The sequence below is a fragment of the Asparagus officinalis genome, unplaced genomic scaffold (assembly GCF_001876935.1).
Source record: "Asparagus officinalis unplaced genomic scaffold, Aspof.V1 AsparagusV1_Un999, whole genome shotgun sequence".
NCBI lineage: Eukaryota > Viridiplantae > Streptophyta > Magnoliopsida > Asparagales > Asparagaceae > Asparagus > Asparagus officinalis.
In genome coordinates this window covers 1-12,598 of record NW_017973258.1, presented here as the reverse complement: position 1 = coordinate 12,598, position 12,598 = coordinate 1, and the positions used below count along the sequence as shown (strand labels likewise).

Sequence of the window (12,598 nt, the reverse complement as noted above, 5' to 3'; positions counted from 1 at the left end):
GTCGTCAAAACAGGCCCCGTGCTCATCGACTTCATCCTCTCCGGCGAGCCTCTACTGATGAAAAACCAGCTGCCGCAACGCTCGGGCGGGCGGCGGGCGAAAGCAAAGGCCTCGCGGCTAGCCACCAGCGAAGATACTGCCCAGGAACAAGCCAGCAAACAGCCTTGCCATCTACGCCAGCACTCGCCGCTCGACCTAAAACCGCTCCTCTTGCCTTCTCCAACGCACCTCCGTGCCGACGTAGCCATAAACAAACGTCGCCAGCCCAATATCCGAACACGAGCCAATGGCGACGCTCCTGCGAGGCTAGCCGTCATGCCCTGAACGTTGTCGGGAAGCCAAGCATGATGCACAGAGAGCACGAGAGAGAGAGCTCAAGGGCAGAACCTGCAGAATGAGGCGGAAGAGATGCAAGAGAGTAGACAGAGTGAGAGATTGGAAACGAGAGCCAGAGAGGTTAATTCCGTGCCACGTCAGAAAACAGCACTTAAATCATGCATCTTAAACACAGCATTAATCCCCACGTGCCAAAACTGCACGTGATGGAGTTTCGCGCCGAGCGTAAAAGTAGGCGCCGCCGACGAGCAAAAAGGACCTACAATGCGTAATTTTTATTCACATTAAAATGTACTTATCGCCCGAATTTCTAATTAAAAAACCTATGTTAGCGGGAACATGGCACCGCGTGAATTAAAATACACGAATATGGCTATTTCATGCTATATATATATATATATAATATAGATATAATATATACTATATATATTACACACAAAGAGAGAGAGAGAATAATGTGTATCATATGTCGGGATTTTCTGGTATAGAATGACTAGTGTGAACACCGTGCAAAGCACGTCGTATGGTATATCATTTTTTATCTGCTACAATAATCTCGTTTTAAATGCTTTTTAAGATTGCTACAATACCTGTCTCTATCAAGGTTTTTTTCAAAAAATGCTACAGTATTTTTTCAAAAAAAAAAGAACTTTACAACATCCCGTTTCCTATTTGATGCAGTAAATGTTACTGTATCATTTACTGCTGCATGAATAGTGAATCTTGAGTTCTTCCATTTGTATAGATGAATAGATGTGGCACAATCTCCACTAAGTATAATTATGAGGCATTCTCTCTCCTACTTTATTCACTTGGTGGAGATTGTGTCACATCATTATATATGAGGGAATCCTCTCATATGACATATGATACCCATTAATCTCATATATATATATATATATATATACTATATACCGTGGAGGTCCTTATATATATATATATATATATATATATACTATATATATATATATATATATTATATATTATATATAATATATATATATATATATATATATATATGAGTTATGCCTTAGTATCAAGCACAAGCTTTTTTTTGCTTGTAATGAGAATGACATATTCTCCTCCACTCATCAAAATTAGGGCACACATTCACATGGGTTAGGGAAGTGGTTAGGAATTGCGACATAACGTGAATGAAAATAGGATACCTCACTACCAGCACAAAATTCGTGCTTGGCTACTACCAACATAAGTTTTTTATGTTTGTAGTGAGGTGACATATTCTCTCCACTCATTAAAATCAGGCCCACATTCACATGAGTTAATTGAGTGGTGGGAATTGAATATGAGTGGATGGAAATAGGACAATTCACTAACGAAGCACAAAATTTGTGCTTGGTACCAAGCATAGCCATTTTCATATATATATATATTATATATATATATATATATATATATATATATATATATATATATATATATATATATATATATATATATATATATATATATATATATATATATATATATATATATATATATATATAGAGAGAGAGAGAGAGAGAGAGATGATTGATCTTATGTCAACTTAATGTGATTGCCACCATTCGTTAGCCCTATGTTTTGATGATGTTTTACAACCATCATTATCGGTACTAATTGCTTATTGAGTGATATTATAATTAATATATATATCAATCTTGTTAGTACCATTTATGGAGGATTGGATGGAATATGAGCTACAACGATGATATCCAAAGGAGGAGGAGGCATAGTGATGAAGCAAATGTTAATCAAGAACAACACATACAAGTCAAAGCTTCATCAACTCAAAGCTATATCAAGACTTAAAGAATTATAATTCTATGTGAGGATATTAGCTAGTTTTTTCTTTTCTCTCTAGAGCTAGAATGCAGGCAAGTAGTTGTAGATTTCACTTGAAGCTATTGGGATATCACACACACGTTTTCATACTTATATTTTTTGAGCGTTTTGACAAAATATCATTTTTTACAAGTATGAGGACCTATTCGCAGAATTCCCTTTCTAAACAATTTGTTTTTAGTGTTAAAAACAATTTACAAAGTTACATAATTTTTGAAAGTCATTTGAATATTTTTACAGATTTTTTAAGAGTCAAAAACAGGTTTTAAAAACAGTGTCAGCATGTATCAGTTCGCGGTCGACCGCGTCTGTGTTCTTTTTCTGAGTGGGCAGTAAAAATTTTCGTGGTCGATCACCACGGTCGACCGTTAGCTCGAAAATTCCCACGATCGACCGTGATGGTCGACCGCAAAAGTCTCTGAAAATTTCTGAGTTTCGAAAGTCGCTCGCGGTCGACCGCGAGATTTTCACGGTCGACCGCCGCTTACTCCAACGGACGTTTTCAGTACAGATTTGCAAAATCATTTCTTACGGGTTTAAGGGGATCTGGGTATGGGTTTTAGCAGCTGATCTTTTTCCTATTTAAACTCTCACACCCCTCTTTTTTTAGGTGCTCTTGTCCATTTGAAAAATCCTACAATCTTGTTTTACTGTTTTCAAAAGAACCCTAAACTTTCAAACATGTTTTCTCTCTGTTTTCAAGTTCACATCCCAACTTCAGTGTAATCTTTCTTATTGCCATAGGGACATTATAAAGAGAGAGTTTTTACACCATTACTACTGTTGTGAGCTTGATCTTGTGGATATCAACTGTGTGGGAGTTAGATCTTGTGGTGATCAACTGTGTAGTTATAAGACCTTGTGGAGATCGTTGTGTAGAATAAGTTCTGGCTTCCAAACCGGGTTGTGTAGTAGATTCTCCCCGAGAGTGGGGAGCGGGGACGTAGGTCAGCGGGCCAAACCTCGTTAACACATCGCGCGTCACTTGGATAATGATTTCTAACTCTATCTCATTTATCTTAGTTGTTCATTGTTGCGGTGTGTTGCTTGTCTTATTTTTATTGCACAATTATAGCCTTAAGACCCTAATCACCCCCCCTCCCTCTAGGGTCAAACAATTGGTATCAGAGCTTGGTGTCTGATAATCATATTTTATTATAATTTTATACCCTCATTATCTATTTTATATGAATAAATATACCACTAATAATTGTTTTTATCTTTTAATTGCAGGTTAATGAAGAATAAATCTCAAACTCTCATCTCTCAACAAAAGCCCATCGATTAAATGAAGAAATGAATCAAAGAAGCCCATTGGAAAATCAATTTCCAAATTATCCAAAAGCCCAGAATCAAGCCGAGTAGCCTGTAGAAGCCGGAGAAAATCAAAAATCCAATATGAAAAGAAATCATATTCAAAATGGTTAGCCACAAAGAAACGATGATATCTCCTAATCCGGAAGGTGGAATTTAACATATAATATATGAAAATCACCTATCTCGACGAGACGAAGCTATCCGTGAAATCAAAATTTGAAAATAATAGGTATCGATGTCGGCATCGATGTGGGCATCGATGTGGGCATCGATGCTTGCATCGATACCTGCATCGATGCCAGATTACTGTAGCGCACGTCAATGGCTGATTTTGCTTGTCTTGGGGCTCAAGTTTGATCCAGTGGCTCTCATTCACTGACGTTTACTATAAATAGGGGTAGAGAGTGAGGGGTTAGAGGGTAAAAATTTTTGTAACTCCTTTTGGAGAGGAGGGCTACTCTTAATTGAGAAGGCCTTCCAAATTTGTAACTTTTTGTTACAATTAATAATAATAATTTTTTCACCACTTTAAATATTTCTTCTCTTTGTTGAATGATGAAGATGAAGATGAAGAATTATTTAGAGGTTTGCATTTCTTTCCTTTTTCTCTTTTATTTCTCTTTTATTGCTTATTAGTTAGATTTATTTTCATGCTTATAATTAGATTTTATTTTCTTGTTTAAATAGCCAAGAGGCTAGAACCCTCTTGCCTTAGATTTATTTCATGCTCATAGATTAGATTTATTTCATGCTTATAGAGTAGATTTATTTTCTTCTATTTTGGCAATTTATTTTGTAGTTTAGATTTTGTAATTTATTTTGTAGTTAGATTTTAATTTCTTGCACTATTCACCTTGAGGCTAGAACTCTCTTGGGTTTAGTTTTTTTTTGTTTATTTTCATTTTCTTTGATTCGCCTTTAGACTAGAACCCTCTAGGGAATCACCTTTTTCTAAGAAGATGATTCAATTCTAGATTACCGAGATTGCAATTGAAGCTTGGGATGTGAACTTAGAAATAGTGAAAGCAAATAAAAGTTGAAGCTCTTTTGAAAACAATAAACTTAAACTCAAGTAATTTGCAATGAAAGCTTTGTACTAAGGTAGATGGGGTTGTTAGGTATTTATAAGGAGAGAATACTGCAGCCAAAACCCAAAAGAAGCAGATAGAATCCTAAGAAAATTGGATTTCTAAAACTGTACAAATATAGTCATTACAGTACCCATCAGTCGACTGACGGGAAGCATCAGCCAACTGATGAGCTGAACGTTTTATACGATATCCAGCGCATCAGTCTACTGATGATCATTTCAGTCGACTGGTCAGTCGACCAAAACAAAACAGAGTGCAAAATCATGATTCTGGGCACTTTCATTAGTCGACACATCGGTTGACTGACTTCATCAGTCGACTGATAACATGTTATCAGCCTGAATCGATTTTGAAATTGAATTTCAATGCTCTATAAAAAATAATAAATAAATTCTAAAAAATGTGAAACTTTGTAAACAGTTTATAAACATTTTGACAAACTTGTTTGAAAAAGAATTTTACAAAAAGGTCCTCGTATTTGTGAAAATCATCAATTTAGCAAAAGTATCAAAATACAAGTTTTGAAAATGTGCAAGTGTGTTATCCCATGAGCTTCAAATGTAATCAATAAACTTCTTGCCTACATTCTAGCACTAGAGAGAAAATAAAAGTAGTAAATATCTCTCACATATAAATACATTTCTTGAGTCTTGATATTGCTTTTGAGTTGATGAAGCTTCTTATTGCATATGGTGTTCTTGATAAACATTGCTTCATCACTTTGCCTCCACCTCCTTTAGATATCGTCGTTGTAGCTCATATTACATCCAATCCTCCATATATGGTGCTAATGAATTGTAATCTACAATATAGCTCAATACACAATTAGCACCAATAATGGTGTTTGTAAATCATCATCAAAATAAATGACCTAACAATCTTCCCCTTTTTGATGATGACAAACAACCATTATACGAGAGCAAATAAAATAGATTATTTGGCTTATAGATAGTTGCTTCCCCTATTTATAAGGCTCCCCCTTTCTATGTGCACAAATTAGGAGATTTCTCTCCCCCTTTGTCACCATCAAAAATAGGCTAATGAAAGCATAAAGACATATGCTAAAGAAATCACACAATGCACCTCAAGTGTTGGCCTACCCGTGTCTCCCACAAGTGTTAGGAATTACAACTTACCACTAGGCATTATCACCTATCCCACTCCTCTTGAGACGACCCCGGTCTCTCACCTTTACACTCCTCTTGGTACATATGTGAGCTTGAGCATGATATGACATTAAAGGAACAAGAAAGAAAATATGGATATGACAATAGAAGAGCAAGGAAACCAAGAAAACAAAATGGCAAAAAGAAATTATTTTTAAAGAATGCACATGCCCAATTCATTCCTAATGCGGCAAAAATCAACTTCATAAAGGGGTTTGGTAAAGATGTCCGCTAATTGAGATTTGGTGTCAATATAAATAAGAGAAACATCTTTTGGTTCAACATGGTCATGCAAGAAGTGATATCGTACATCTATATGTTTGGTTCTAGAATGCAAAACCGAATTTTTGGAAATATTTATAGTACTTGTATTATCACAAAAATCTTTGTATCATGAAAGTATAAATCAAAATCAACCAAATATTGTTTCATCCACAAAAGTTATGCACAACATAAGCCAACGGTAATGTATTCCACTTTCGTAGTGAACAAGGCAACACAGTTTTGTTTCTTGGATGCCTAAGATACAAGTGAGTTACCCAAAAATTAACAAGTATCACTCGTACTTTTGCGGTCCACCCTACAACTGGCAAAGTCGGCATCACAATAACCATAAAGATCAAAAGAAGTATTTTTTGGATAGAATAAACCAAGTTCTAAGGTGCCATTAATGTATTTGATAATCCTTTTAACCACAATCAAATGAGATTTTTTAGGAGAAGCTTGAAAATGTGCACATGTACAAACACTAAATATAATATCCGGCCTACTAGCAGTGAGATAAAGAAGACTACCTATCATACCTCGATATAGCTTTTGGTCTACCTTTTCACCATTATCATCCGCATCTAACTTGATGGTAGTGCTCATAGGAGTTGAGGCATGTTTTGAGCTTTCCATCCTGAATTTTTTCACCAATTCCTTAGCGTATTTGCTTTGTGATACGAATATGTCATCATTGGATTGTTTAATTTAAAGACCGAGAAAGAAGGTGAGCTCTCCCATCATACTCATTTCAAATTGATCTTGCATTACTTTAGAGAATTCCTTGCACAAAGATTCATTAGTGGCACCAAAAATAATATCATCCACATAAATTTGAACTAAAATAAAATCATTTTTCCTTTTTCTAAAAAAAAAGTATATTATCAATAGTTCTTTTTGTAAAGCCATTTTCAATGAGAAAACATGAGAGGCGAGCATACCAAGCTCTAGGAGCTTGTTTTAACCCATATAAAGCTTTTTGAACCCGGTATACATGATTTGGAAAAGATGAATCAATGAAGCCAGGGGGTTGCTCAACATAAACCTCTTCTTCAATAAAACCATTTAAGAAAGCACTTTTGACATCCATTTGAAATAATTTAAAACTTTTGAAACTTGCAAAGGGCAAAAACATCCTAATAGATTCCAATCTTGTAACTGGTGCAAAAGTTTCATCATAGTCTATATCCTCCTCTTGATTGTATTTTTGGGTAACCAAACGAGCTTTATTTCTAGTGACAATACCAAATTCATTAAGCTTATTTCTAAAAACCCATTTAGTTCCAATAATAGAAGTGTTACTTGGTCTAGGAACTAATTTCCAAACATTGTTTCTTTAAATATTATTTAATTCTTCATGCATAGTTAAAACCCAAAACTCATCTTTCAAAGCATCATCAATACGTTTGGGTTCTATTTGGGATAGAAAAGCTACTTTACACATTCGCTCATAGCTTTTGAGCGAGTCAAAACGCCTTTGGATGAGCTCCCTATAATTTGGTCCTTAGGATGATCCGGTGCAAACTTCCAATCTTTCGGGAGTTCTTCTTGATTTTGTTTATTATTGCTCTCCCCATCATTTGGTTCTTCCGTTGAGGGTTTGTCCTTTAGTTACAAAAGTTCCATTTGTTCCTCAATCGCATCATCATCCCTAGGCAAATCATCTTGAAAACTAATATTAGATTCATCAAAAGTAACATTTATAGACTCTTCAACAACGAGAGTTCGTTTGTTGAAACCCTATAAGCCTTACTTCTAGGAGCATATCCCAAAAATATACCAATATCAATTTTAGAATCAAACTTATCATGATGATCTTTAGTATTTAAGACAAAACATTTATAACCAAAAATACGAAAATATCCAATTTGTGGGGTTTTGTCATAAAGAAGTTCATAAGGAGTTTTCTTGAGAGAGGGTCTAATTAAAACATGATTTAAAATATGGCAAGCCGTGTTAATGGCTTCTGCTCAAAAATATTTTGGCAAATCATCAGAATTCAACATTATGTGTGCCATCTCTTGTATGGTTCTATTTTTTCGTTCAATAACACCATTTTGTTGGGGTGTCCTAGGAGCGGAAAACACATGAGTTATACCATGATGAGCACAAAAATCATTAAAGAATTTATTTTGAAATTCTCCACCATGATCACTTCTAATTTTAACAACTTTTGAATCCTTTTCATTTTCAATTCTTTTTACAAAAAGAGAAAACTCTTCAAAGCATTCATCTTTACTAGCAAGAAAAATCACCCATGTAAAACGAGAGAAATCATCAAGAATAACAAAACCATAGTGTTTTCCTCCTAGAGAGGCAACACGCATGGGACCAAAGAGATCAAGATGCAATAATTGTAAAGGTTTAGAAGTAGATACCTTATTTATGGATTTGAAGCAAGTCTTAGTTTGTTTACCTTTAGCACATTCCTCACAAGTAGAATCCTTAACATAAGATAGATTTGGTAGCCCTCTCACTAAATTCTTCTTGGATAGTTTAGATATAAGCTTCATGTTAGCATGTCCAAGTCTCTTGTGCTAAATCTAAGGATCCCCATCTACCGCGGCAATGAATTTTACATCTTGATCTAAAAGCTTATTCATCTCAAAAACATAAACATTAGACCTTCTAAAAGCAACAAAAATGGTTTTGTCATTTTTACTAATAACGCATTTGTCCGATTTAAAAATAATGTCAAAACCTTTGTCACTTAATTGACTAATGCTAAGAAGATTATGATTTAAACCTTTAACAAAGTAAACATCTTCAATTACGGGAGAAGGTTTCTTATCAATAGAATTGATTCCTATGATTTTAAATTTCTCACCACCACCAAAGGAGACATTGCCTCCTTCAATCCTTGATAGGGTTGTAAATAATTTCTTATTGCTCGTCATGTGATAAGAGCAACCACTATCAAGGTATCACAACTCCTTACGTCTTATGCGAGATGTTCCCTACATATAAATAAGTTGTAGAACCTTTAGGTACCCAAGCTTTAGGTCCTTGAATGTTAGTATTTTTGGTACCCTTTGGCACCCATATTAGCTCATAATGATCAATGTTATTTTTAATCCTACAATGAGTATAAATATGACCATGTTTCATGCAATATGTGCACAAAAGCTTTTTCTTGTATGTAGGAGCATGAGATTGATGATATCATTTTCTATCCACATGATGATGACTTAAAAAACCATGATTAGACTTAATTTTATTGTTTTCAATTTCTAATCTTTCAACCTTAGATCTTAGTTGCTTGTTTTCAAAGTCTAGATCTCCTATCATTTCATCTTTTAAAGCAAGAGATGATTGTAGTTGCTCAAACTTAGAATCATAAGAAACATATAATTTTTTGAATGAAGAATATTCTTTTGCTAATCTTTTAAACTCAAAATTTAATTCTTCTAAGGTCGCTTCTAGTTCACATTGCATATAAATGGATTCACTTTCGGTTTCGGATTGTACCTCATCTTCGTGAGCCATAAAACAAATGTTTGGGTCATGAAGAGCAATCTTGGCGCCCTCATCATCGTTATCTGAATCGCTTGGTTCGGATTCATCCCAACCAATATACATTGCCTTCTTCTTCTTGTATTTCAAATACTTCTCCTTGAGCTTGGGACAATCCTTGGCTAGGTGACCTGGTTCGTTGCATTCAAAACATTTAGGTATACGAGGAGAAAATTTGTTGTTAGATTGATTATTGAAATTTTTGTTCATTTTAATTAGTCTTGATATTTTTCTAGAGAGGTGTACCACTTCTCTAGAAACATCACTTCACTATCCGAGGATGATGAATCATCAATTTCTCCCTTGAGCGCAATGGACTTTGATTTTTTGGGTGGCTCCTCGGTTGCTTTTGTGGGAGCTTCTTCCTTCTCCTTGACCTTCTTTTCATGGACCTCGAGTTTGCCAATAAGTCCATCAAGAGTGAGAGTTGAGAGATCATGAGCTTCTTCGATGGCCATAACTTTAGGTTCCCAAGCCGGCGTCAAAGAGCAAAGAATTTTGTAACACATCTCTTGATTTTCCAAGACCTTGTCAAGACCATGCAATTCATTTATAATGTTAGTGAACCGAGAAAACATAGAGTCAATAGATTCACTTGGAAGCATTTTAAATAGTTCATAATCATGCATAAGTCCACTGATCTTAGACTCCTTCACTTGGGGGTTTCCTCATGGGTAATGCATAACTTCACCCAAATCTCATGTGCGGTTGCACACGTTGAAACTCTCTTATACTCATTGGGGGTAAGACCACAAATTAGTGCATTCATGGCCTTGATATTAAGGTTGGCTTTAGTCCTCTCATCCTTGGTCATTTTACCACCGGACTTCTTAACATATTTCTTTTCTACGATATCTAGAATGTCAAGGTCAATGCATTGTAAATAAATTCTCATCCTAGCTTTCCAATATGCAAAGTTGCTACCGGTGAAGAGAGGTGGTCTAGTGGTTGTTCTCGGGGAAAACTGTTGTCTTTTTCATTGAAATAATTGTCATCTTGGATTACAAAGATCCGGTCTTTTATAGATCCGGTTACAACTAAATCAAAGAAAAAAAGTGAAAATTACAACTTTCCTTCTGTGAACAAATCACGAGCTCCTGTTTTGCGGTCGCTCGCTTTGGTGGGTTCTTTGCCTGCGCCGGGGTTAATCCGTGGACCACCGCGCGATCTAGATCCGGTCGGATCTACACGATTATACGGGTATTATTCCACGAAGGGAATAATAGCCGAGAGGGATTAATCCACCAAGGGAATAATCGCTCGGATCTCGAGATCTAAGACCAAGCTTAGATCTGGAGTGTGATTTCGTGTAGATCTCAGATCTGTTCTTTCTTCCTCTCGAAATCCTGCCTTTTCTGACGTGGATGCTCGCCGAGGATCAGATCCGAATGTGCAAGTTTTCAAGTCTTCAAAGCTCCGAGTTCACTCTTCAATCCGGCAGAGTTTCGGCTCTTGAAAGTTCGACCTCCGAAAATGAACATTGCCTGGCCTATTTATAGGCTTTCTGAACTGTGCCCGCGCACAGAGACATGTCGGCCACTGTCGGCCACTGTCGGCCACTGTCGGCCACCTCTGGGTGGCCGGCACTGTGCCGAGCCACCTAAGGCCGAGCCACCTTGAGGTGGCTTGGCTTTGGCCGAGCCCCCGCGGGCGGTGTTTTCCGACTTTTTCGAGTCGTTTTCCGTTGTTTCCGGTTCTGTCCGTGATTCGGTTGATTGAGACTCTGATTGGTTGATCTGATTTGGCAGTAAGTTGGATTCCTGATTTGGCAGTAAATCCGCTTCTGAGTTCGAGTCCGAAATTGATCTTGATTCGATCGTGATTCGTCCGAGTCCGCTCTCGGTTGGATGACTCGTTGATTCCTCAACTCATTAGCTTGATTCTGCACGCGGGTGGATTCATTCCGTTGTTCGCGTGCGATTTGTCGATCTCGTCGCCTCGTTGGTTCGTCGGTTTGTGCCGAGCTATGCTAGGGGACCTATAAGCAATTTTATATGCCTACAGATACCCCCTCCAAAGTATTTCAGTCTCGTTCTTTTATAGAAGAGTCTGGAATACTTTGGATATGATTGCCTCCCACCTTCAGTCGGTGTAATGAGACCTTGGAATGATTTCCGTTCTTGATTCCTTCAGTTCTCCAGGCTTTTCGGTGCTTTGTCGAAAGTCTGTAAGAGTTCCGGTGCTGCATTTATTGTCTGACCGTTTGTCGGAAATTTTGAACTTGAAGTCGATTCCTGTTTTCTAATTTTTAGCTGACCATTGATTGTGGCGTCGAGTCTTTATGCACAACGCGTTGTCCGGCGTAGTGTGGTTGAGTTATCCTTAAGAATATTTATAAACAATATTCTCCAGGAACTTCTCAAACCAAAAATAGGGAATAGTTTATACTCATATACCTTATTGGAGTATTAAGAAGCAGTTTATACTCGTATACTTTTCGGAGTATTAAGAAGCAGTTTATACTCGTATACTTTTCGGAGTATTAAGAAGCAGTTTATACTCGTATACTTTTCGGAGTATTAAGAAGCAGTTTATACTCGTATACTTTTCGGAGTATTAAGAAGCAGTTTATACTCGTATACTTTTCGGAGTATTAAGAAGCAGTTTATACTCGTATACTTTTCGGAGTATTAAGAAGCAGTTTATACTCGTATACTTTTCGGAGTATTAAGAAGCAGTTTATACTCGTATACTTTTCGGAGTATTAAGAAGCAGTTTATACTCGTATACTTTTCGGAGTATTAAGAAGCAGTTTATACTCGTATACTTTTCGGAGTATTAAGAAGCAGTTTTTTGGATCTTGGACTGAGAAATTCCCCAAAAACTCCAAATAAAAAGTTTCTCTCAGGCCCCTCGAGCGCGTGGTTCAGGTTTCCTTAAAGGTCTCGCCTTTATTGGATTTTGGGCTTCTCTTCAGGTAAATCCTCCGCAATCTTGATCCATTTCATGTTTGATCTAGTGTATGGAGTCGCGGGATCGCATATAAGGGTTGAGGGTGTGATTTGATGCTTCAAGCTCGCCTTTTTAGGGGATAAAAAAGTGATTTTTATTTCTAGATCTGACCTC

At 36.6% G+C, this 12,598-nt stretch overlaps 1 protein-coding gene across 1 annotated transcript in view; it reads right to left on the bottom strand.

The window, feature by feature from the left end:
* The window catches only part of LOC109828308 (YTH domain-containing protein 1-like), a 16,932-nt gene extending 6,942 nt beyond the window's left edge, over positions 1-9,990 (bottom strand). Inside the window, exons 1-2 of the mRNA XM_020395332.1 lie at positions 9,804-9,990; positions 9,488-9,663 (exon numbers count right to left, since the gene is read on the bottom strand). Coding sequence (XP_020250921.1) covers positions 9,488-9,663; positions 9,804-9,990 — 363 coding nt within the window. The remainder of the gene's footprint in view (positions 1-9,487; positions 9,664-9,803) is intronic.
* Positions 9,991-12,598: the final 2,608 nt, after the last annotated feature.